Source organism: Melanostigma gelatinosum (assembly GCF_949748355.1).
Source record: "Melanostigma gelatinosum genome assembly, chromosome: 10".
In the NCBI taxonomy this organism is placed as follows: domain Eukaryota; kingdom Metazoa; phylum Chordata; class Actinopteri; order Perciformes; family Zoarcidae; genus Melanostigma; species Melanostigma gelatinosum.
The window spans coordinates 3,665,110-3,691,308 of record NC_136643.1 but is presented as its reverse complement, the minus strand read 5'-3'; the positions used below and the strand labels follow the sequence as shown (position 1 = coordinate 3,691,308).

General features: G+C 41.7%; 2 protein-coding genes across 2 annotated transcripts in view; one reads left to right on the top strand and one right to left on the bottom strand.

Moving 5' to 3' along the window:
• LOC306783152 (inactive dipeptidyl peptidase 10-like) overlaps positions 1 to 8,984 on the top strand; it is a gene marked incomplete at both ends in the record, with an annotated part of 162,919 nt that extends 153,935 nt beyond the window's left edge. The window contains 6 exons of the mRNA XM_079276688.1: positions 701 to 755; positions 856 to 955; positions 1,348 to 1,406; positions 7,799 to 7,871; positions 8,330 to 8,403; positions 8,844 to 8,984. Of these exons, the coding sequence (XP_079132814.1) occupies positions 701 to 755; positions 856 to 955; positions 1,348 to 1,406; positions 7,799 to 7,871; positions 8,330 to 8,403; positions 8,844 to 8,984 (502 nt within the window). The remainder of the gene's footprint in view (positions 1 to 700; positions 756 to 855; positions 956 to 1,347; positions 1,407 to 7,798; positions 7,872 to 8,329; positions 8,404 to 8,843) is intronic.
• Positions 8,985 to 14,923: 5,939 nt separating this feature from the next.
• Positions 14,924 to 26,199, bottom strand: part of dpp10 (dipeptidyl peptidase like 10) — a gene marked incomplete at both ends in the record, with an annotated part of 206,742 nt that continues 195,466 nt past the window's right edge. Inside the window, 13 exons of the mRNA XM_079276506.1 lie at positions 14,924 to 15,061; positions 15,585 to 15,658; positions 15,956 to 16,028; positions 16,767 to 16,825; positions 17,732 to 17,831; positions 18,041 to 18,095; positions 19,585 to 19,779; positions 20,637 to 20,706; positions 20,791 to 20,889; positions 22,921 to 22,965; positions 24,467 to 24,588; positions 25,365 to 25,412; positions 25,677 to 25,768. Coding sequence (XP_079132632.1) covers positions 14,924 to 15,061; positions 15,585 to 15,658; positions 15,956 to 16,028; positions 16,767 to 16,825; positions 17,732 to 17,831; positions 18,041 to 18,095; positions 19,585 to 19,779; positions 20,637 to 20,706; positions 20,791 to 20,889; positions 22,921 to 22,965; positions 24,467 to 24,588; positions 25,365 to 25,412; positions 25,677 to 25,768 — 1,170 coding nt within the window. The remainder of the gene's footprint in view (positions 15,062 to 15,584; positions 15,659 to 15,955; positions 16,029 to 16,766; positions 16,826 to 17,731; positions 17,832 to 18,040; positions 18,096 to 19,584; positions 19,780 to 20,636; positions 20,707 to 20,790; positions 20,890 to 22,920; positions 22,966 to 24,466; positions 24,589 to 25,364; positions 25,413 to 25,676; positions 25,769 to 26,199) is intronic.

Here is a 26,199-nt window from a genome sequence, read left to right as displayed (position 1 = left end):
GATTGTATACAGTAGCTTCTCCAAATATGGCTGACATTGATGTTTGTGTTTTTGTATTGAAGGTGCTTCATGTGTTGATATGTATCTTAATATACTTCTTCCTGCTGTTTCCACGTAGCTGTGCTCATTTAAAATAAGACAAGCCTTTATTAATCACAGGAGAGAAAAGCTTGTTGTTGCAGCAGCACAAGGAAATAAAGAAGAAAAGATAAATAGGGCAAGTAGAAAAGAAAGAACAATATAGATGGTACAACAGTTGGAATTAAATATTTTAAAAGATGGCTAATACTGTATAAATAATGCGTATAATGTTTAAGTAGACTGACATATGGGTCACATCCAAACTGTACCAACTGTTACCGTGACTTGGTTTTACACGGGACACGAGCGCTGGTCTCCTGGGTGAAGGTTCCCCCGACTGCTCTGGACTTTCTCACTCGTAATACTACGTCAGTTGCTCTGACCATATCAAATTGATGCTGATGGGTTTACATTGGAGTTAATTGAAAGCCCAGTGTGTCTCATCCAGATGCCGAGGTGTGCCTCGGTATGAGACCAAGCTGTGGTATTTGATGCTTTGATCTGCTAACTCAGACTGCTAAAGCTAAATTAGGAAACCAAGGAAACTCTTTTACTGTGTAGTCTCATTTGGAAGGGATCACTTCAGTTTTGCTGTGTTGTTAACTCTTTACATTTCCAGGCACCTGGTCAGACTACCCTACATCGATGGCAACAGAGTTGGAGTTTATGGAAAGGTAACATAGCATCTCTAGCGAATAAATCAATAACCACTGAAAATGACTTCTGTTTCTTGTCCGACGTTCTCTTAAAGCAGCTATGTTCTGTTTGTTCCAGGCGTACGGAGGATTTCTTTCTGCTCTGCTGCTCCTGTCCCACAGCTCCATGTTCCGGTGTGGCATCGCTGTCGCCCCCATAACAAACTGGAGACTCCATGGTATCATAGAGCGATGGAATATCATACATACTTACAGTAGCACAATGATCTGAATGTGTTGCCTATCAATCCAAAGCGTGACAAAGACATTCAAACAGCCAGTAAAACTAATTATTCCATAGTTGGTCATCAATGTTGACATGTATTCATTATCAGATGTAAGCTCTACTCAATGGTGATGGGATCTGATTTACAAAGCAACACTAAACAAGTGGACCACCGATTCTGAATGTCAAACCAACCTAATAAGACAAATAAATCGAGCGGAGCAACACAGTGTCCAGTGTTTAGTGAAGAAGTAAGACTGGAAGGCTTTGGAAGTGTTGTGAATGAATAGTGAGTGAATTAAAACACTCACAATGTCTCTGTTTCTCTTTGTCATCCTTTTAAAGGGTCGGCCTACACTGAGAAATACTTTGGCTTCCCGGCAAAAGAGGATCACAAATACCAAGTAGGAACGTGCTTTTATTTTCACAACGGCAGCAGCTCTTCATGTGTAGAGTATACAACTCATTCGTCTCTCTGTTTGACAGGAAAGTGTTCAGATCTCACTGACAGTATTTAAGACAATGCTGTCCCACACCTGAATGCAAACTACACTCTTTTATTCTGGCATTCAACGTGAAAAAAAAGAGACACAGGAGTCGATTTTACTTCTGCAACCAGCACAAAGCGGGAGCTTTCCAAGCACACCTGTCATTGTTGGAATGCTGTTAAGCATTCCAACTATTGTTATCCTGTTTCTTTATTGTTGGAATGCTGTTAAGCATTCCAACAATTGTTCCAATGAGGAGACAGTCTCATGGTTCAATGAGGAGACAACTATTGTTCTTCGAATCTTTATTCAACTTCTATTTCTTCCGTCGCACCTCTTCTTCTCCTTCATTTTTAAGCTACAGAAACCGTTCAACTATTAAAATGTTCAGCTCTTTCACCAGAGGGGTGCTATGACTTTTCATAGTTCTAACCTTTAAACTTTTCGAATTATTAAGCTTTTTATTTTCAATGGGATCTCTATGGAGAATATTTTCACACAGGTGTTCGCGATTGAGCCAATTAGTGATGTTGATAAACACACAGACTCACAGACACACGCGCACATACACTCCTATCCCTCTCTCTCTGTGTCTCTCATACAGTCATTCAGGTCTTAGGGATCTTTAGAGGTCTTTCCCCCCTCCTCCACCCCCCTCCCCCCCCACACACACACACACACCCCATTTTAAAATAAAAGCCGCACACACATGATTTGTTGCAGCTGTTACGTGTTGCAGCTCGGCCAATCAGATATGAGTATTCTGACAAGTTTCCTGATTCGAGTGACATTTACACACACCGCGACACAAGAGGGAGAGGCGAGGAAAGACATGGCAGAGCAGGACAACAGTCATGTAAGCTGTAAAAGATAAAACATAGTACAATCTCCAAATGAGAAAATGAGAAAGTTTACCAGAGATATCAGAGCCTCTCTCTCTCTCTCTCTCTCTCTCTCTCTCTCTCTCTCTCACTAATTCTTTCTTCTCACTAATTCTCTCTCTCTCTCTCCCTGTCTGTGTGTCTCTCTCATACAGTCATTCAGGTCTTAGAGACTTTTAGAGCAGTGATTTTCAACCTTTTTTGAGCCGCGGCACACTTTTTACATTTACAAAATCCTGGGGCACACCACCAACCAAAATGACACAAAAAGACACTAACACAGTACATATAATACATATAGTTAATAATATAGTTTCTAAATGTATTTGTACTCACTTAGTGTGAAACCTGGGCCTGTTTCGATGAACACAACATGGATATCCTGGCAGGAATGGTAGAAAGACACACACGAAGCTCTTCCTCAACAGCTCTCAGTCTCTCTCTGTTTTTAGTTTTTATCGCTGTCAAGCTTGAGAAGCTCAGCTCACACAGATATGTGGTTGAAAACGGGAGCAATGTCAAAATAGCTTTGTTGGCCAGAATGGGGAACTCCTTGGCAACAGCTAACCAAAAACTGTCCAAAGGAAGATCAGCAAAGTTTAGCTTTAAACCACGATCTTGTTTCAGTTCAATGAGTTCCTCTTGCTCCTTTAAAGTCATGTCCTTTCCAGCAACGGATGCTGAGCTGTATGGGTCCCTAACCCAGTCAAGGCATTCTATGAAGGCTGAAGAGAAATAAAATGACAACTTCTCCTCCAGAGTTTTCAAATGTTTGCCAATCACCTCGCACATTGCAGCAGTGTTGCCATCCTGCAGTTTCTCGGTGAGTGGGAACATCTCAAGGTTGCCACGCTGCACATGTTGTTGCCAGAGCTGCACCTTTAAACGGAATCCGTTCATTTTGTCAGTGCTTGTAAGCAGGTTTTCATTTCGGCCTTGAATCCGTGTGTTCAGTTCATTCAGATGATGAAATATATCAGCCAGGTATGCCAGCTTTGCACACCACTGATCACTTGCAAGCAGCTTTGAGAAATCGGGCCTCTCGTCTGTCAGAAACACTTTAAGTTCCTCTCGGAGCTCATACACACGGGCCAGCACTTTGCCGCGCGACAGCCACCGGACCTCCGTGTGGAGCAATAACACTTTATGTTCCGCTCCCATTTCCTCACACAGAGACGCAAATAAGCGAGATTTCAAAGGTCGCGTCTTCACAAAGTTCACTAAGCGCACAACATCATCCAACACAGGACCTAGATCTGCTGGTAAGGTCTTTGCAACGAGGGCCTTACGGTGCAAAAAACAGTGCGTAACAGTAACAGCTGGGTTTCTTTCTTTGACCCTACTTACGAAGCCTTTGATGCGCCCGACCATGGCTGCGGCTCCATCAGTGCAGACACCTGTGCAGTTTTCCCACGTAAGCCCACTTTTGTCAAGATATTCCGACGTGACCCGAAATATTTCATCTCCTGTTGATTTTTCTGGCAGTGCCTTGCAAAATAGGAAGTTTTCTCTAATGGCTTCTCCATCCACAAAACGCACGTTGGCCAAGAGCTGACAATGTCCACTAATATCCGTCGACTCATCAAGTTGCAAGGCAAATTTCTTACTGATGCGCATCTTTTCCAAAACAACAGTTTCTATGTCCGCAGACATGTCATCAATACGTCTGGCAATTGTGTTATCTGAGAGAGGCACTTTAGCGATCTCTTTGGCCGCGTCAGGGCCGAGCATCTCATTCACAATGGCTTTACACGCTGCAGTATTAATGTTTCTGCCACGGTGTGGGACGTTTTTGTTTTAGCTACGAGTTCAGCAACAAGGTAGCTAGCTTTGAGGGCTCTCTCGTTTACCTTTGTGGTTTTTCTCAAAACAGTTGCCTGTTTCTCATTGTTTGTACGTAAGCGTACAAAATAGTCCATCGACTTGTTTTGAACGGAAGGGTGTTTCGTTTGGAGATGGCGTTTAAGCTTGCTTGGCACCATGGCGCTATTGGATAGCTTCTCACCACACACCAAGCACAGCGGACTCGGTGCCGTTGCATCCCCGGTGAACGTAAATCCAAATGAAAGATAGCTTTCGCTGTATTGCCTCGAGCTCACCGTCTTGTCTTTTTTCTTTTGTCGACCACTCATACTTGGGCCTTCATCTGGGTCAGAATTTTGTCCAGGGCCCTGTTCGGCATTTGCATTTTCCCTTCTCAAAAACTTCTCCATCACTGTCACCTTTTTTTTTTTTTTTTTCATCACTGTCACTTGCTCGTCTTGCTTTGATCCCAAACTGTCACTGTCACGTGTCGCGCAGCACTAACTCTATTGTCTTTACAGGTATTTAAATCCCTCTGCTGCCACCCACTGCCATAGAAGAGTATTACATTATCTGCGACACTTTATTACAGCACAGACACCCGACAATGGTTAATTAGGTGATATTAGAAGATTTCCCACGGCACACCTGACGATCTCTCGTCACGCGGCACACCGGTTGAAAATCACTGTTTTAGAGGACCCCCCACACACACACCCACACACACACCCCATTTCAAAATAAAAGCCCCAAAGAGTGAATTCTAATTGAAATGCTTGTGATGAAGCCAGGCATTTAATTTGTTGTCTCATACCTCAGAAAGATGCTGTCTGTTATCGTTGACTTTGTGTTTCTGGAGAGATAGAAAGTCCGATCATGTCGTTCTCCTCGTATTGCCTGTTTTCATTTTTGCAACACAGTGATCTGAATACGTTATGATGTTTGCACAACGTTGCCAACTGTATCGCGAAAACACAACACAACAATCACAAGAAAAGAGTAACAGAAGCAGCAATAGTTGGTTAAATCGTATTATATAACTGCATCAATCCGACCCTTTGTCTGTCAATTGATGTAGTTTAAAACTCTCAGTTCACTTTCAGCTGACTCAACAGATGGATTTGGAAACTTGTATGGTGTTTGGCTTCGTCCCGAGCAGACCTTTTTCACATTTGCACATCATAGCAGGAGAAGCAGGTGTAAGTGACAACATTAATCATGGCTGCCTGCCGGCCTCGGGGCCCAGGTTGAGCACACGCTGACTCACTGGCTCGGCTTAATGGACCTGAGACACTGTTGATGTGATTCACTGCACCTATGCTCTTTCTGCTTTCACACGTCAATATTTCTGCTGTGAGACAGGTCTACTACAATGGCTGCTGAATTCCACAGATTCCACAGATTTGCACCAGTGACTACGTTCATCTCCATAGCAACAGTGGCTGAGGCTCATGGGTATTGTAGTGTTCGCTGTCCCAAACCGGAAGAAAAGAGATGCTCTCAGAGACGGTGTTGAAATGAATGGCCATAACATAAACCTATAGAATTATTACATTATCCCGGTTACTCCTGGACCCTAAACAACATATATGGATGTATCATTAAATAAACAGCAAAAGAGAATTCATAAAATAATTTTGGTAACACTTTATCATAACTACACACTATGAAGCATTAGTTAAGTATGAGTAAACACTTAAGTCATCATTGTTCCTACATTAATAATTCATTAGTATGCAGTTCATAACAACAGTTATTATTATAACAGTTTTATTCTTGATTAATAAGCTCGTCTATTATGTGTTTCTTTATTGTGTTTTCATACTTTATAAATTATGGATTCCCCATTTGTAAATTAAGTATTATATGTATTACAAACAAATTATTAAGGAGTTGTAGATGATTAATAAGATAATTTATAAAGTGTTAGTAAATGATTAAGAACTTATTTAAATGTACATTATTCATGCATTTATATATATGATTTAAATGTGCACTAATGTTAGGGAATATGTTAATATATGCTTTATAAACACGTATCAATAATGCAATTCATGATTAATTCAGGTGGTTACTAATCGTTAGTAAAGTGTTTTGTGTGAGCTCATCTAAAGTGAGGACTGTCGCTGCCTTACAAAGCATTTAGTAATGACATTGAAAGGTCATCAGTGCCTCAAAACACATAGTTTTTCAACAGAAAAGGCAAATAGACAAAACACAAAGTGATCAAGAACATATTAATATTTATTGCAAGACAAACTTGCAAACAATATACTGTTAAATACAAACCTCTCAGCCGTTCATTCATGTAAGAAAACAAACAAAGACATTGGGGAACAAATTGGGAATCCATCATTTATATATATATATATATATATATATATATATGTTTTCATACTATTGTACACATATATATATATATAATCGTATGAAAACACAATAGATATAAAGATATTAAATGTATCATGAAACATAATAGACAAGCTTATTGATGAAGAATAAAACATGTTATAACTGTTATGAATTTTATACTAATGAGTGTTAATGTAGGAACAATGCTTTATAAATGATGAATTAAGTGTTTACTCATACTTAACTATTGCTTCATAGCGTGTGCTACCGTATCTTTTTCAATAATTGTAATTACCAGTAATTATCAAAATACAAGTACAAGCACCAGAAACGTGCTTGAAGCCGTTTCTAAACTGTAATCGTATTTTTGTCTCGAAAAGCTGTCAACTGTCATCTTCCTGCTCTGGTAGTTCCTGTACACATTACTTTCACTGATCCAGTTCAAAGATGTGATTTTACTCTTTTTCATTACCTTGATATTCTTTTTTCATTCCTGTAAACATAACAGCACAAATTCCTGATGTTAACGTTGCTGATTGGCCCAATCCCAACGTCCCCCCTAAGGCCTAAACCCTGAACCCTCAGGGACCTGCTGACATCACCTGTTAAGGTTGAGTGTGAGAGACTGTGAGGGCTTCAAATGATGTCAATACGAATACGAACGTCAAAAGATATCATGTATAATTGTGGGTATTTATTTTAAGCTTTTTACTCCCTGATATGAACGTCTTCCAGGAGATGAGAGGTAACTTCAAATAATCTATTTACTCGTTTTTGTCAAAACCGCTTCAATAAGAAACTGAAATGTTTGATGAATAAATTTGTTGAATATAATCTCTGCTTTCATTCCTCTGCTTTCATGTGTTTCTATGTTCCATCTTTAATGTTTCTGAGTAAATGTAATTCTCCAGGCTGAACACACATGAGCCGTCCTCTTTGTTTACCTTGTTTACGTCTCCGTGCTTCCACTGGTAACCCCTAACGTCAAACTGCTATGAATTGTGGGTAATTCCCTTCAGAAAAGTCTGCAGAACTACGGACTTACAGAAAGTGTTCGTAAAGGGCTCAGAATGTGTGTGAGAGAGCCCTCAAACACTCAGAACTAAACCCTCACGGGCGTTACAGGAGCGCACCTCAAAGTCCTAGTGCGTGAGGGTGGAGGTCGGGATTGGACCATCGTTGATTCACTTTGAATATGTTGTTTAATTGATGTTACACCTCTTGCTATTTCCTTCTGCGGAGGCTCACCTCACTGTTCACTGTCTCTGGCAGATTTCCAGTCTGCTCAGAAACATCACAGCACCGAGTCCTCTGAACTTCCGTATTGTCCATGGCACAGCAGATGGTGAGTATGGGTACAGGTACGGAGAATAAAGCAGATGTGTGGACGTGTTACAGGGTTTATTGTCAGGCTGGCACCGTTTTAAAATGAGATTTCTCTTGACCTGAGCCACTGTATTGGAAATTGTAGACCTTACATACTACGTGCTACTTTGTTGTGAAAGCTCTTTTTGCTGCTCTTCCATTTGTATCACTGCTAAGAATGTGTGCTGAGGGATTTTACATGCAGAAACATGTTGATGTGCAGTAATATTCTCTGAGTGCATTGATTGGTTCAATGCGGCGATCTCATTCTTCACTTGATGCTACCTGGCCTCGTGATGAATGGACTTGCTGCATAATATGATTAGCTGAGCACCTGTTTTGGCTCTACAATTGAGTTTTCATTAACTGTGGAAGTGTAATGGACTGAACGCTGCGGCTGGGATGAATTATCATTCGAGTTATCTGCTCTTTTTTCAGCCACTGTTCATTTCCAGCATTCTGCTGAGTTGGTCAAACTGCTGTCTGCGTCGAATGTTAACTACACTCTCCAGGTGACTGCTGCCGTTTCTTCTCTGAGTTTATGTTATTTTACTGACAAGAGGAGACCTCCATGTTGTGTTCATCTGTCAAACGAGCCACCCTCTCTCTCTTAAGGTTTAAAGACACAGCTGATAGCTTCAAGAAAGATTACTTTTCGTCATATCTGCTCATATCTTCACAAAACGTTTTCACTCCCAGGAGAATCTCAACGCTGATAGGCTTTTGAGACGCAGCGTGCATTTCTCGCTCAAGCTAAAATACGTTAGCCTTACGCGTATTAGCTTCACTTTGTGTTTGGTGTGATCACACCATAACTCTCTGCAAGAAAGTCAATAAGCATATTCCCCAAAATGAACACTTTGAGTGATTTTGACACTGCAGTGTAAAGATAATTTAGGTAATAAAAAACTTTAAATAAATGACACTTTCTTTTCTATTTCCTGCTGCCTAGATTTTCCCAGATGAAGGACACAACATGGCTTCCACCAAGAGCCAACACTACATGCTGAGCTCAGTGCTGACCTTCTTCAAGCTCTGCTTTGAGGAGGAGCAGGTTGTTGTCGTTGTGGAGAAATCTAAAGACCACGACTAACCCATAGAAGCTCCTACAATGAAGAGTGAAGAGTGTAGCGATGGTTGTCATGAGCCGACAAAGAGAGGCCGTGTTCTCCTGAAGGGCGTCTCTCTCTAAAAGTACTCATCACTCTGTAAGATAAGTAGCAGTACATGTGCTATGACCAGCGTGGGGATCCCAGGGTTGTGATTATTCATTATAAAGATAGTTGTATTATCATTGTATTCCAATGCTTCAGATTAGACTTCTTCTTTGTATCATGTACGGAGTACAAATGTCAGGGAATCAGAGAAACTTGTATTTTTCCATTTCACAGTATAGTTCTTGCTGACTGCTGTGAATATTTATATTTACTGCAAAGGAGACTGTATAACTTAACCTGGGAGATCACATCACAAAATCACTTCTGCAGGTGCCTTTACCTCATCACAGTCGTCACTATTACTCAACCTTCTAACCAACAACACCTGAGCTTCACAGTCACATTAACCTGCAGTTGTTCAGGGAACTTAATGGTCCTTCTGTATTTCAAATCCACCATCTCATTTATTTCCCACGGGATGTGCTGTTTCAAATTCTACTCTGTGTATTGTTTGATCAACTCAGAGTGAAATTTGACTTGTGTGTGAAAAAAAGGTTTGCGCTCATTGATAAATGGATGCATGGTAACACTAATTTGTAGGACTATTTGTGAACTAATATGATGACACAAAGATTGGAAGCCATCAGGAGGGCAAGACCCTGTAAAGGTGGTCTACAGACTGATATTCTCTTTTGAGCCTGCTATTTCACGCCATCAGTAGTTTACATTTTTGGCTATTTAGTACCATTAGAAGAATGTGTAACACTTAATAATAACCACCATTGATACATTGTCAACTGCCAACTGGTCCAACTCATCCATGAGTACAGTCAGCTATCACTGTACATCCATGGGTACAGTCAGCTATCACTAGATACCATGAGTACAGTCAGATATCACTGTACATCCATGAGTACAGTCAGCTATCACTAGATACCATGAGTACAGTCAGCTATCACTGTACATCCATGGGTACATTGCAAAAGGGAAGTGGGAATAGCTAATGTGACTTAACTCTTTATAATAACCATCATTAAGAAATGGTAAATTGGTAGTTAACAACATTTTAGTTAATATTTATTTGACTGACAATGAAAATGAACGATTTATTATCAATAATTGGTTATAAACCATCTTTAAAAACAGTCAGCAGCTATCACTAGATAGTGATACTGTGATACAGTGATAGATGACTGTACCCATGGTATCTAGTGACAGATGACTGTACTCATGGTATCTAGTGACAGCTGACTGTACTCATGGTATCTAGTGACAGCTGACTGTACTCATGGATGTACAGTGATAGCTGACTGTACTCATGGTATCTAGTGATAGCTGACTGTACTCATGGTATCTAGTGACAGCTGACTACTCATGGATGTACAGTGATAGCTGACTGTACTCATGGTATCTAGTGATAGCTGACTGTACTCATGGTATCTAGTGATAGCTGACTGTACTCATGGTATCTAGTGATAGCTGACTGTACTCATGGTATCTAGTGATAGCTGACTGTACTCATGGATGTACAGTGATAGCTGACTGTACTCATGGTATCTAGTGACAGCTGACTGTACTCATGGATGTACAGTGATAGCTGACTGTACTCATGGTATCTAGTGATAGCTGACTGTACTCATGGTATCTAGTGATAGCTGACTGTACTCATGGTATCTAGTGACAGCTGACTGTACTCATGGATGTACAGTGATAGCTGACTGTACCCATGGTATCTAGTGATAGCTGACTGTACTCATAGATGTACAGTGATAGCTGACTGTACTCATAGATGTACAGTGATAGCTGACTGTACTCATGGTATCTAGTGATAGCTGACTGTACTCATGGATGTACAGTGATAGCTGACTGTACCCATGGTATCTAGTGATAGCTGACTGTACTCATAGATGTACAGTGATAGCTGACTGTACTCATAGATGTACAGTGATAGCTGACTGTACTCATGGATGTACAGTGATAGCTGACTGTACTCATGGTATCTAGTAATAGCTGACTGTACTCATGGTATCTAGTGACAGCTGACTGTACCCATGGATGTACAGTGATAGCTGACTGTACTCATGGTATCTAGTGATAGCTGACTGTACTCATGGATGTACAGTGATAGCTGACTGTACTCATGGTATCTAGTGACAGCTGACTGTACTCATGGATGTACAGTGATAGCTGACTGTACTCATGGTATCTAGTGATAGCTGACTGTACCCATGGATGTACAGTGATAGCTGACTGTACTCATGGTATCTAGTGATAGCTGACTGTACCCATGGATGTACAGTGATAGCTGACTGTACTCATGGTATCTAGTGATAGCTGACTACTCATGGTATCTAGTAATAGCTGACTGTACTCATGGTATCTAGTGATAGCTGACTGTACTCATGGATGTACAGTGATAGCTGACTGTACCCATGGTATCTAGTGACAGCTGACTGTGCTCATGGATGTACAGTGATAGCTGACTGTACTCATAGATGTACAGTGATAGCTGACTGTACCCATGGTATCTAGTGATAGCTGCTGACTGTACCCATGGATGTACAGTCAGCAATCACTGGATCACTTTGATGTTGAGGAAAAGTTTAACAACCTGTTCTGAAGCAGCTTTTTTCTCGGATTTCTGAGCGGATTTATGGACGTTTATTCCCAACCGACACCAAGTTATGACTCTTTTGTATTTGCATCAAATCAGAAACTACACTGGGGTAACTGATTGGTAGCCCTTTCATGAATAAGTCCAATCAAAGCTGGATACTTTTTTCGCAATCCCACTATGTTCTTTTGAATGTTCATGACCGACTGGATTCTTCACTGTTATATGCAGCGTCTAACATCCCAGAATGTGAAAAGTGTTACAAATGGGCAGACAACCAAGTCACGTAAGTTTTAACAATGCTGGTGTATTCTGTACAGCATGCTGTGTGTCTGACCACATCATCATATCCTTCTTCGAGTAGGTTGCAGCAAACCAGAAGATTTTCTGACCATGATCCTGTGATGCTTACACTTCTGCACTTGCTTGATTCTGTCAAACTGCAACTAATTCTGTCATATATACTGACATTTGTATACTAGGGGAAAAATGTATATGCTGAAATAAATTGTGAAACAAGGCCGCGTTGCATCTGTGCCTTCCATGGTTTGCTCTTGTGCTCAGAGGACGAAGCAATACAATGAGAAGTTAATTCAGAGCCGAACCAACGCGCCCAATCTTGATTTAAAGGTGCTGATGGTGCACCGGTGACATGCAATGTTTGGAGGTAGCAGCAGTGACAGACGTTATCTTCCAATTGCTTTCGAGTCAAAGCCACAATCAAAGCATCTTTTTCTTCTAATGACAGTGTCTGCTCTGAGCATTGTATGGCTGTTAAACAGAAAAGCAAATTGCCCCCAGAGCTTTACGTCCAGGTTCGGAAGCCTGAAAACAAGACTTAAGAAAGATATATACCTGGCTGTTGTTCATTGAAAGTAATTCAATCAGGATAGCCTTAATGAAAGAGATGCATAAAGGATAATAAAAATAATATTGTGTTGAAGTAGTGATGTCATTAGTTTTGCAGGAATATCAAACCAATGAAGTCTGGACACTGTTGGTTTGACGGTGGTCAGCAATGGCTGAAGATCTGTATGGATGAGATGTGGAGCGGCTGGTTCTGAAAAGTGAAGACAATCGGGAAGTGCCTTAACCCTGCATTCTCTCTAACGGCCACCAGGGGGCGACTCCTCTGGTTGTATAGAAGTCGATGAGAAATGACAGACTGCCTCTACCCTCCCAAGGTGAAGAAACCAATAAAGGTTACTGCGAGGAAATTTTAACTGGTTATGAAACAGTCTCAATATAATACTGATTATGATCTGATATGACCTGCATGAGTAAACCAGACCATCAGCGAAAAGGTGATACCAGGTCGGATTCTGGTGAAATCAGATGAAATAATGCAGTTTCACCAGAAAATCCTTCAGCTCAGACTCCAGCGGGGCCTCCACAAGCGACCACACTGCCGTGGACAGACCCAGATCCAGCTTTACTGACGCCTTCGACCTGCAGTCGGAGCTCCAGCGGGAGGAGCAGAGCTCGGCGGTTGGCAGTAATCACTCCTCCTCCGGCCAGGAGTAGAGCTCCGCACCTTGCTGCTCCGTCAACAGACGCTGCTGAAGGCCCAGGCAACATGACTGAGAGAAGGGAGACACGGGAGAACCAGAACCAGGACTGTGCCGAGCAGACTGTTAGTCCATGCTGCAGTAAAATGAGAGGTTTTCTAAAGAGACTCTGGTGCTCGAAAACACCACACGGGGCTCCAATATCAACACTGATGAAAGTCACTCATCGTAACAGTAAATCGACATCTAGATCAACTCATATTGCAAAAAACGCTATCTGAATTCTCTACTCTTCATCAGCACAACTCATTGTTTTTCAGTCTTTTTTTATTTATAATCATCACTAGAGGACAATCACAATAACCCCCAAAAGCTGAAACCCTGCCCTTTCCCTTTTTAAAACAGCAAAAAGAACAAGAACAAGCATTACAAAATCCATCCCAAGAAGAAAAACCAACAGCTGAAAGGAAAACAGGAAAACAAAGGTACAAGACATCCGGGTCAAATGAATCCATCCCCATAGACTAAACTATCTATGAGATCTGACATCTCAAAAATATATTTATGTACACACTCTGCTGTATTGTACTGTACAAAATGTGACAACACTTGACACGTTCCCTGTAGACATGCAAACACCTTACTGACACTGTCAAATTGTCTGTCTTAGTACACCCATCGTCATTAACAACCACTGCAGTTATTTATTATCTTCTTGAAATAAGAGAATATCCAGAAATAAGGAAAACGTCTCTCGACTTCAAGAAAGCTCTTGTATCTTAGATGAATCTATGAGAGATTTTAAGAAAATGTGTGGCCTGAAACTGAAGTTACTGTATGGCCAATATCCATTATCGTCATATAGAATTAATAACTTAGTCATGATACAGCTTATAATGTGTCGTAACTGATACTATACTGACTGCGATGCTGTGTCTCGACCTGAGTTGACATAGGTTAACATGACACTGCTAATGGATGACTACCGCTGCCAGCTAGTAAGATTACAGTATGTTGAACCCCCATAAGGCATTGTACATGTCTACACGAGACCCCTGGACAATGAAGTCTGACCTATAAAGACTGTTGTTCATTCAGGGTGGGCGATGGCGGAGTGTTGCAGCAGGAAGTAGCACTTATTCAGGAATCCTGCTCTGCTTTTGCGGTGAACTAGCATTTCCTTGTGCGACAATACGACAACCAAAGGAGAGGTGAGATGAAAAGTGTACATCTGCTTCCCGAGTGCGACCACAAACGGGACTAACATGGCAAAAATGAGTGAAGCTGCGAGGGGAAAGAAATAACCATGCACTTGTGGATGACTGCAGCCCAGAGAGCCTCCAAGAGACGGAGGCGGTCTTCCGTACGCGTTGCCAGGAAACGGAGCGTCCCAAAACTGAAATGACTTTATGCCAGAGGGCAGTTCCCGCCTTGAGTCCCGGGCTATGCGAGTGTCACTGTTTGTGTCCTTCAGTTATCTTTTCAACACATTTTTATACACAGTCATACACATTGCTCTCTCTCTCTCTCGCTCACACACACACACACACACACACACACACACACACACACACACACACACACACACACACACACACACACACACACACACACACACACTTTAAGAGCATTAGCAGCTCTAACCCAGTGTCCATGTCCAGCTAAACACTTGGTCCAAACGTGAAAGGCCTTGACGGATTTTTAGTTAAATTCTTCAAGCTCTGCCAAAGGTTTGACCCTCAAAGCCTCCCGCCTACTCCTCCTCCTCCTCTTCCTCGTCCGGCAGCGGTAGCAGCTCCTCCTTAAGACAATCCCTGTAGAAGCTGGTCAGTGTGGCGTAGAGATGCTGGCGACTCTGCTGAGATAGGAAGTGGCCCTCATCTGGGTAGATCTGGAGAGTACAAAGCAGTTTTACTGTCCGGTCCCAGAATATTTCAATTCTCAGTGTGAATCGTTGTAGTTCTCTGCTGTTTGACTGCTTTGGTGTTGGTGTAAGCTGTGCAAACCTCCAACAGCTTTCACAAATAAACCACATTTATATAGAAATCATTTCAAACTGTCACATTTATGGAGATTACGACAGGTTGGAATAAATCAGAACGATCCTTTCACTGCTGTTGATGATGATGAGCCCCATTCTATCCTCTTAAAAACTTACAAACTCTCTTCATGTTTCTGTACAGTCTGTGATTACTGATTGTCTGTGGGGATAATGACACCTGTCGGACACCCAGCAGCAGTGTTAACACATATAATTGGGTTGTTTGAGCTGATTCACTACATTTTGACACTTTCTAAAAGTATTATTTACATTAACTTGTGCATGTGAGATTATACAATACATGCATGTCTATCCCTGTTTGAACAAATGCAGTATAAAGATTGTGCCTTGGTGGCGTTGTCTCGATACACACCTGCATGGAGTAGTTTGCTCCAACTTTCACAAGGTTCTTGACGAGCTCAGCAGTATGCTGGAAGTGGATGTTGGCTGGGAACACAAAAAAATGATACATGTCAGCAAGATTCCGACTGAATCCTAGCTGGGAAAAAAAGACAACACAATCAGATTCCAGCAGGATGGAAATACTTCAACAAACATGCATTCATGTTGATGATGTTTTCCTCTGGAAATCCCAGCATCAATTAAGATAACGCACTTCCCCTTTTTATCTTTTGATTAAAAACCATTTGCCTCATTGCGTGCCAGGGTTGCATGCTTCTTTGTGCTCAGCAGCGATGCACCACAGATAGTGTTTTCATTCAATCGCAATCTCTTGTCTCTCACCATCTGCTGTGCCGTGCACCAGCATCAGCTTCTGCTCCCGGAGCGCCTGAACGTTCTGCAGCACACTGGAAACCTGCGAGGAAATCAGAAATAGAGGGGCGATACTTGATTGATAGACGTGCTAACTTACATTGAAGAAAACAATACAAACACAGAAATATGATGACATGACAGACATTGTGGTAAATTGCATCATACCCTGATTGCATGGCACACACAGACACGGTCATTTCATCCAATTAGAGATCTTCAGGTGAGAAAGAATCTCCCATTGACAATATTTTTTCTATGCTTGGAATATCACTGTTTGCGCAAATTGTGAGGAAGAAGATGTCAAATCAAGTCTGCGGACAGGAAAACATACTGAAAGCAGTGAATTACTTGTTCGGGACAGATTTGTTGGGTAGTTGTTTACAATGTGGTCGGAAAAAAACAACGGCTTTTGTTCTCCCTCACTGCGCTCGTTCCTATCGCTGTGGAAAACACCTCTGATAGCCAAACATCTCGTCTGTGCGGGAGTCCTGAGAGAGCCAGGTAATCCTTTTGCAGCAGCTTATAAAGAACATGTGATGTGACACGCCGGTGCACACAGTTACCAAAGAGAGAGGAGTGACAAAATCCTATGGAGCATAAAAAACACAGGGAAATGTGAAGCATTGCTGCCTCTGACTTTGATAGCAGCATTCAGGAACTGTGGAAGATTAAGTGTGGGTGTGTCAGCGATGTCTCGGCAAGACACTTTCAAAGATCAACAGCAAACAAGTGTGTGTGTGTGTGTGTGTGGGGGGGGGGGGGGGGTGTGAACACACACCTGATATCTGCTGTCATCCCGTAATGGCAAGCCAAGGTATCTCTCGGAGAACGCCGATGCTGTGTAAATGAGAAGTACATTCTTAAGGCCGACAGTGGTGCAGCTGCAGCTGAAATGCTTCCGGTGAGGAGGAAGTAACACCTTCGTGTAGGTGCAAGGGTCTAACCAGAATGCTCTTTCCTCTGGTCGATGGATGTGTACTGCAGTTGTACTGCTGAAAGCTGAGATTCACCTCACTGTTGTATCGGCGGTAAACACTCTTAACGAGCACATCTTTAGTTTTTGCTCTCCACACAAACATGCTATTATACTTGAATGTTTTAATTAGACTTGATGTGCCAGATGGCGAATATGAAAAAACTATTTCTGCTTGATCCCCAGGAAAAAAACCTTTTACATTTTTTGCAAACCACAGATACTGTATGTTGAATATGACGTATTTATATTTAAATGTGGATGTTTTTACCTTCGGGAGGCGCAAGTGATACAGTATGGAGCAACCCTTATTGTAAGTCAGTGGTATTTAAGTGACATTGTTTAATAACGAGTATAAAGAGAGAGCATGTCCACATGGATGGGTGTTACAGTGGTGGGAACTTCAAACAAACAGGACCTTCACCCAGGAGACCACTGTTTGTGTCCCGTCTGAAAGCAAAAGTAGTCGTTGACTTCACACTTGTTACATAACATTGTTACGCTTGATACATATTGTTACTATGCGAATGCAAACCATGTTTTTTTTCTCACCTTAACCAAACATCATTGAATCTTAGCTACATGGTGTTGTGCATTTCTGCCTTCGAGGCTGATATGAAACGTGTTTTTGGTTCAGAAATGTTGACGTTCAACGAGTCACGAGGTTTGCGGAAACGTGAAAAACTAACATGTTCTTCTGACAGCTGGGTTGAATAAATGGAGAGTAAATTCGACTTGATGAAGGACTCTTGGAGGGATTCTGAACTCACCATAGAGCTTCCAGTCCGTCACTGGTGACATCGCACACGCACATTTGAAGAGGCCGTCAGTGGACTTGAGCATCATTAATGTTATGTACGCTCCATACCCCTGAGCAGACAGACATAAACACATAAACACATGGAACTTTGATGGTTAAATCATTGAAGAAAAAACATTACATAACCAAGCATTTCATATTTTTTTTAAAACATTGATTTATATCCTGCACGTGGATCTTTGCTCAGCAGCAGCAGCGTGCTATTTGCTGGATATTGAATTCATTTGACATCTAACTGTAGCTGAGAGCACAGGCTCACCTTTCCAAACACTGCGATCCGTGTCTGATCAATATATGGAAATTTCATCATGAATCTGGAAGAAAAAAGCACAAACCATATCAGCTATGTTCATATCATCCGAAACTCTGTAAACGCCTGGTTTACTTTGATTACATTATATTACTTGTTAATATCATTTTTTACAGTTTAGCCTACTGTTTATTTGCACTTAAATTAGAGAAGTTATGCAAAGTAATGAGCAAATGTAGTTTGATGAGATTTGTTTTTTGAAATAAGGTAATCTCTGTGGCAAAGAAAAGCTCATTGCTAAAAGTGACAAACAAGACACATTTATCAAATAGCTCACTCCCACTTACACGTCAGTGTTGAATAAGCTTTAAGAGCATCTCTCAAGGGATCATGTGATTGATCACATGGCTGGTGTGTGAGGAACAGCCAATCACACGCCATGTTTAACTTACATCGGCCCCACAGTTCCTCACATTTCAGTCATACAGTATTCTGCAAAAGCAGGTGTGATTGTAATATCTTTTAAGGAAATGTATTTGTGTGAAATGTTGAACTTCTCTGGAAGCATTGAACAAATTGAATGAACAACACGTCTTTGAAACAAAAGGAAATTGACTGGATATTTAAAAAAAGCTGAGCTGGAGCACAGAGAAACATTTGCTGTTGGCAGACGAGGGACAATAGAGCAGAGAATAAAAACACAAAGTGGAATATAATACCGCATTGACAAGTGCTGACAATTAAGATGCATGAAAAGAGATTACCAAAGCAATGCATGCTTTATTGCACCTCCAAGGGATGAAACAAATTACAATCTGTGTAAATTTCAAATAAAAGTGTGTTTGGAGAAGAAAGCAGCAGCTGCAACTGGTAAACCTTAAAAATGACCATGTTTTCAATTCTACATGTTTCCCATAACATGTTATTTATCCACCAGTGTAATCACGTTCAAAGTTCATCATATGTGACAATTACCAAGCTGCTCTTCAAGGGATTTGCATGTTGTTTTAAAGAGGATGTCGTTTCATTTGTGTTTTGAAAGGACAACATGGTTTTAAAATAGGGACGTCATGAGAACCGATACTTCTGTAACTGGTCAATGTCAAATTTCAGAAAACTTGACGATACTGTTTTTTTTTATAGTGGAGCAGGTACCAGGGATCAGGGCGCAACGCCCCTCGTCCGGGTACCAGAGAACATTTAGCTGTTAGCAACCGGAGGGCAGCATCGTTCTGCTTGGCAAACACAACCCTGCAGTTTGTTACATTATGACGCGTTCGAGATCTATTCAGCATAAATTACTGTCGTCAATGACAACGTTATTGTGATGCGTTCAAATATAGTCTTGTAAAATGTAGTTTTGGACGAGAAACTAGAGGCGGATCATCAGGGATTAATAATAAATTCACACAAAACAGTATGTTCGTAACACTAATAATGGAGTGTATGCAGAAGTACATTGGGTTCATAGTTTTGTTTTATTGTGTCATTTGAGTTTCAGACACCCTGACATCCTTAGTTTAAAGTAGAATCGAGTGAATCTGAGAACGTACTCTACTGCTGCGATCTGGTCCTGAACATCCACAGTTCCCAGTCTCATGTGAACCTCGTGCAGGACCCTCTGACCCTGGAAGCCGCTGCCCCGGCCGTCCAGACGAGCCACGAGGACGCTGTCTGAGCTGACCAGCACCGAGTCCCAGCTGAGAGAGAAGCGGTCCGTCACAGCCTGACCACCGGGGGTGCTGTCACTGAACAGAACACAGGACATGATGAATAAAGACAAACTCAGAGAATCCCAACCAGAGAAATCAAACTGCTGGAGCAGAGAGCAATCAAGCGATAGGATTTTAGTGAATTTATAGAAGTGCAGAGAAGGATTATGTTAAATTTTTTTGAAGATTTGTTTGCTAGCCTGCTAACAGTTGGTCTTTGTAAATAACGTAAATCATGATTGCCGAGTTACTAATTTGAAAGTCATTTTTCGTGTTGTCAACAAATCCAAACCAACAATGTGTTAGTCCGTCTCTCAATGATCTCCCACATTGTATCCCCGTCGGTGGCACTCAGCGCCAAGCACATCGGTTCCTTCTGACGACATAAATCCTGAAAAACGTATTATTTCATTTTATTAAAAAAACTCAGTAAAATCCCAAAACAGCTAGGCACTGTAGTTCTGAGCAAACGCCACACATAAAAAACAGAAAAACGGAGGAAATAGTATGTTTTTGTTGGGGACTACTTTCAGCTGCGGATTAATACATTGTTATGGCTACAGTGAGTTTTCACTGCAGCACGTGGGATTGACTCTAGACGAACTACAGTGTGTTCATCATGGTGATGAGGGAATATGTCACCCAGGGTAACAGTTTGGCTCACTGATGTGTTGGAGCGCTATGGTACAGAAGAAGAAGACCTATCGGGCGTTGACTACAAGCTGCACATACATTTTACCTTCTGAATTGCTACATGGATAAATGTTCTGACCAAGGATTGTTCAAGATATCATTTTATGTCAGAACAAAAATGTATTAGGAAATAAAAAATAGTTTATTAGTATGCATTTCTGGCATATTCCACGGTATGTGTCATTCCAAATGGTACGTACATCAGCAACAGTAGACCATACTGACGAGACTCAGAGAAGTCCGGTGGATACGAGATCTTCAAAGGTAAATCTGTTAGGAGAACGACAGATAAACAATTGTATCACCAATTCATCGTGATTCACAGTAACAGTATGGAAACCAATCAACTCTCACCAAAATGTTCCATCTGAACAGTTCTGAAGTCAGTCAGCTGGATATTTTTGAGCGTCAAAGCCGCCTTCAGCAAAGAGTTGTTCTCGAGGATGTAGTAATCTGAAAAAGATGAGGGGAATGGGTTTTAAGGATGATAAGAGTGCAGAAATTGCTTCCAATAATCAAAGCGTCGCTGCATTCAAATGACCTATAATGACGCGAGGCTTTGTCTTTGGAGCCGGTGCTATCATGAGATGAGATGGAAGGTGTAGAGGAGACGGGTGAGATCTGAGGCTCGTTTATAGTTCCTGACATTGTTTCATTTTGTCTTCAATATAAAAGGTAATCAAGGAAGCTGAATACATTCCTTGATTTAATCTCCTTTTGGTTTAGCTGTTGCAAATAAAAGAGACGGTTCCAAATTGTAACGAGTTATACAATTATCATATGAAATATGCAATCAAAGGCGACGGCAAACCACATTCTTTCAACAAAACGTGTGCTTTCAGCCTTTTCTTCCACCAAAAAAAGACCAAAAAAAAGATGGATATGGTTTGTAAACAAAATCATTTGCAGCTGACCTGTATGCATTTTGAAAATGGGCGTAGTTCCCCTTTAATTCAAACCTAGACAATAATGGTCATTTGTACTACTGTTAAACTTGGATGAGCACAATGACATACGGTCAAAAGGTTCCGTTTCTAAAAGGCGCACAGCAGCTTGCTCACTCTGGCCTCGACAACATGGGAGGCCATATCTTCTCCACATGTAAATAAACAATGACTCTATGGTTTCGGCCATTTTTTCCAGTCAAGCCATCTGAGGAGCAGCCTAAATGAAATGGAATTCATCCAGCACTGCTAATGGAAAACCCAGAATCAATAGACGCCTCATTATGAAACCCGCCGGGGGCCCTGAGTTCCCAGCTGTGGATGGAGGGCCTATCCAAATAACCCTGGGCAAATTGCTTGCTTTTCTGCGGCACAGCTGTTAACTTTTGAGGGGGGTAAAAAATCCACTGACAGACATACAGGCATGGATAACAAGAAGGAGCATTTGTGTAGTGTACGTGTCTGTGTGTGCTGAGATTGAACGCAACAGCGTGTGTGGATGTGTACAGCACGTATGAATTCATGCCTGTGGGAGAGGAAGGAATCCAGATGTGAGACCAGAACAGACCCAAAAAGAGATGATCACAATGGAACGCTGTTGATGGCTCTGAAACAAGGCTGCTGTTTAAAACCAATCAACCCCCATTCAAGTTGTGCCTGGACTACATTTCAATAGACTCGGACTCAACATCATCAACACAATCACAAAATCCTCTGTTTACTCTCAATGAGAGCTTTTACTTGCAGCAAAGCATGTAGTTTACCTTAGTTTCAAAACCTTTTTCACCAGCATGGAGAACAGTGAGCCCTACCCAACAACACCTCTTCTTCAGAAGTTGTTTTAGCTGCTTGACCTGCAGTGCTAAGAAGCAGCAACCATAACAGGCTGCACTCATCCAGCGTTCGTAGCTACACCTATAGGAACAAATAATGAGAGAGCGTATGCGACTGCATGCAGCTGAGCGCTCCGCCTTCTTTTGTGCGGCCGCTCAGAGCTTCAAGTTGAAAACCTCTGAACTCCTCAGAAAAGCACCGGTGACGTCACTGTAGCAAATGGAGGAGAAACTTGTTTCTGCCGTGCCTGTTCATCCTGAACTTTTTTTATGTCAGACAGACACTATCATGACGCCCATTTATGGGAGCAGGTCGGCCGGGCGCACACTGTTGATATGTTGTCAAGAGATTATTGTCATAGAAACATTCTGGCTCATCTGCCAGAAGAAGAGGCTACGTGGACACAGGCCTTTACTGTTTGTGAGCTTCGTTCTGTTTACTTCCAGCCAGACTGAGAGACAAGCATTTGAAAAGATTCATATACAATCACATTCAAATGGAGGAGCTCATGCAGCCGGATTAATACGTTGTTTTGTGCCGGACCACAAATTAATTTCCCTGAATTTCTACAGCTGAGATGTTGACCCCACAAAGCCACAGTAGCCATATTTATGAGAAATACAGCATTTTGAAATGACCTGTGTTCATCCTTTGTAATGGTCGTCATGTGCCCGTCATTTCTCAGCAGACTAAATGGATTCCTTACTTGAATTATTGAGGCTGTGTAGGATGACAATAGGTTCTCCAGGACCTGAAAGGAGAAGTAAGAAAGCCTGTGAGTGTCATTCAATCGTTATCCTGTTGCTCCTGCCTCCGACTGTCAAATCCTGTGAGTACTCTTCAATGTCCCTTTGTGAAATACTTAGTCGGAGGTCAATAGCGTGGCAGGTTTCTCTGAAAGGCAAACTGCCTCGGCAGCTGCAAAGCACACACAGCAACCACATTGCACCTGCTGCGCTCTCTTTGCACCGCAGCGCTCCTCTCATGGACTTACCGTCGGAAGGCTGCATCAGCTGCGGCCTTCGCATTCCTTCCACCACTCGCTTGTGTCGCGCAGAGAAATACTTTCATTATGTCAATGTATAGCTGCTTTCAACACTAAACCAATCACACATTTTTATTCTTTTGGAGGGGAATTAAAAGGCTTGTGTTGCGTTTCCTGGTGCAAACAGGTGTCAGGACAGATTTGTCAGGGTTATGTGAACGTGCCCCCCCCAGAAGAGCACAAGCTTCCTCTATTATGTTTTAATGCTTTTGGGGAAAGGGAACGGCATTATTATCCAATAAATCACCACGCCAAAACCCTTCTGAGCACGAAGCACTTTCATCTGCTGAAAAATAAATTGAAACCAAACAACATCAAGAGTTACCCTCTATTAAACCAGCTAGCTGCGGCTCGATTACGCTACCTAAAAGTAATTATACACAATAGAGCGGCTGCTTAATTTTATGCCTCTCATTTGGAACTGATGAGAGATTAATTTAAGAGCGAGTAGTTGGAGGATGACAGTTTGCAACGAGCAACGCCCGACATCTGCTCGATGATCTCACACTTAAAATGGATGTTTAAATTAGAAACGTAAAACAAGAAAGAAGCCCAAATTTCAAAGGTATTTCCAATCTTTTAACTGCAACCATCTGCAGTTGTGTTGTCTTAAATTCCACATATTTTAAGTCAATTCAGATTGTAAGGTAAAAGCTGCTCTCCAGCATATTGAGTTGTAGTGCAAATTGAAATTCTTATTATTTTACTGCACATACACAAAATAAAAACCTATTCGGAGAAAACAGATTCTGCCACTACTCTATACTGTTGAGTTAATCTACAACTACTGTGGTTACTTTGATCCAAAAACAAGTCAAAAGAGATGATTGATTAAAAATAACTTGACAAAAAGAGTTTGGGGAGATTTAGAAATGATGCAGTTATCAGTGCCTTCAGACAGCTCATTTCAAGCAGAGCCTTGAAGAGAATTCGTCCTTCTGTAAAACTTGCGGATGACCCATCCGGTGCTCAGAGGCATATTTATCCAGCTGCAGTGTGTGATGAGGGAAGTCCTCCACAGTTGCATAGCGGTTGGTAGCCCTCCTCCATTCTGCTGTGCTTTTTATGTCGTGTCCCCCTTTTGTGCAATCATGTCCCTGAACAATTTTACAAAACTCATTGTGGGAATAATCATTCACACAACCGTTGTGGAAGCTGAAGATGCTCTGGTTGGAGAGCAGCCACGTCAGGGTGCGTGATGGCCTACCTTTGCAGCGGAGGATAATGTGCTGGTTTGCTGGGCTGATGTCGGCACCGAAGTACAGACAGTGAGCTTTATTCAGCTCGCATGTCAGACACCGCCGTGGGAACAGACCCACCGTTTTAACACTGGGGAGAAAGTAAGACAAAGAGGCACAAAACATGTTGAGTAAAAGACAGAAGGTAATGCTGACATTACTTGATCTTCTTATCGTGGTCAAACAATGCGCCGAAGAGACCAAAACCAGCAATAAAACACATCCAGCTCAATGTGTTATCGGTGTAGTCACAGCCTGATGCAGATTACTGCTCTATGGCAAATACCTTTATGATCAGAGTTGTCCAAATAACTATTCAAAATATTCAAATGAAATGTGAAAGACTACAAATAGCAGCTGGCAGTGGTCTGCCTCCGCCAACCAGTCATGTTGCAGTTTACATCCATGTCTGTCCAAAACGACATCACTTCATCATTTTATCCTTTTAGATACTTGTGTTGAATTTTCATAATCACCATATGAATCACTAAGTTAAAAAAAGTGCTTTGTGAGGTCACAGTGACCTTTGACCTCCAAATTCAAATCAATTCATCCTTCGGTCCAAGTGGACGTTTGTTCTAGGTGTGAAGAGATTCCCTCCTGAGATATTGTGTTCATCAGAGCGGCTCGCACATTCATTGCAAAGATGAAATAAGACCAGCCTGATACTGAACATGCGTTTATTCATTAATGATGTTGTTACCAGGAAGAACAGAAAAAAGAGAGGAGACATAAAGTGAGTTCTCTCTTAGTGATATCAGGTTCATACGAGTGTCTTGTTGGAGTCTTGCAAAGATCTTGTTATGACAGATGTCGTGCCGCTGTAACAGAGAGAAAGTGCTGAGTAATCACTCGGTGCAAACCAACCTGAAGAGTTGCCGTCTTTGTGGTGAGCCCTCTGTGCTGAGAAAATAACTGCGAATAGAAAACACAAACAATAAGCATCAACATCAACAAAGAAACATGGAACTTCATTATCTCTTTCTTTAAGTTGAATGTGATGAGCGAACCACTCTTCTGTGTACAGTATGAGCGAGGTATCCATGGTGGATTAAAGAGAACATTATTTAGTTTCCAGTGTCTCAAATGTGACTCATCAGTGGACAGACGGTAAACAATAAGAGAACCCAGCTAATTAAGTGTGGCTTTTTTTCTATTGAGAAATGAATGCAGACTTACAGGTTGTTAGTGTTCTCATCGTAGGCGATGATCTTGGTCACCTCCCAGTTCCCTGATGTTAGATGTCGGACTTCATTTTGATCTGCTCTGAACTGAGAGAAGCAAAATAAGAGGAGTACAGGCCATTTGTATGAACATCTAATATTTGTGTGTGCTGTATATTTGAAACTGTGCAGACAAGCAGCAGCGTCAGTCAGCGTCCTCTTGTAGTCGTGTGGATAATGACATTCGTCCGGCCCAGGCAGAGTTGGTATTAGCATGACTGTGTTATAACGCTGCACGGACCCTCAATGTGTGCTCAGAAAGTGAATTCTGAAAGCGAAGCAAGCAATATACCGCTTCCACACCTTGTATTAGAATGTGTTTTGGGAAATGGGATTGCAATCGGATCGTGCCCGACCACTGGTATGTAAAGGTGTAAATGCACCCAAAACGCATTGAGGACAGACGGTGATCGGATCGGACGAAAACACCTCCGGAGGTGTTCAGGGACGCAAGTTTAAATGCGTTTTCAATCCACATT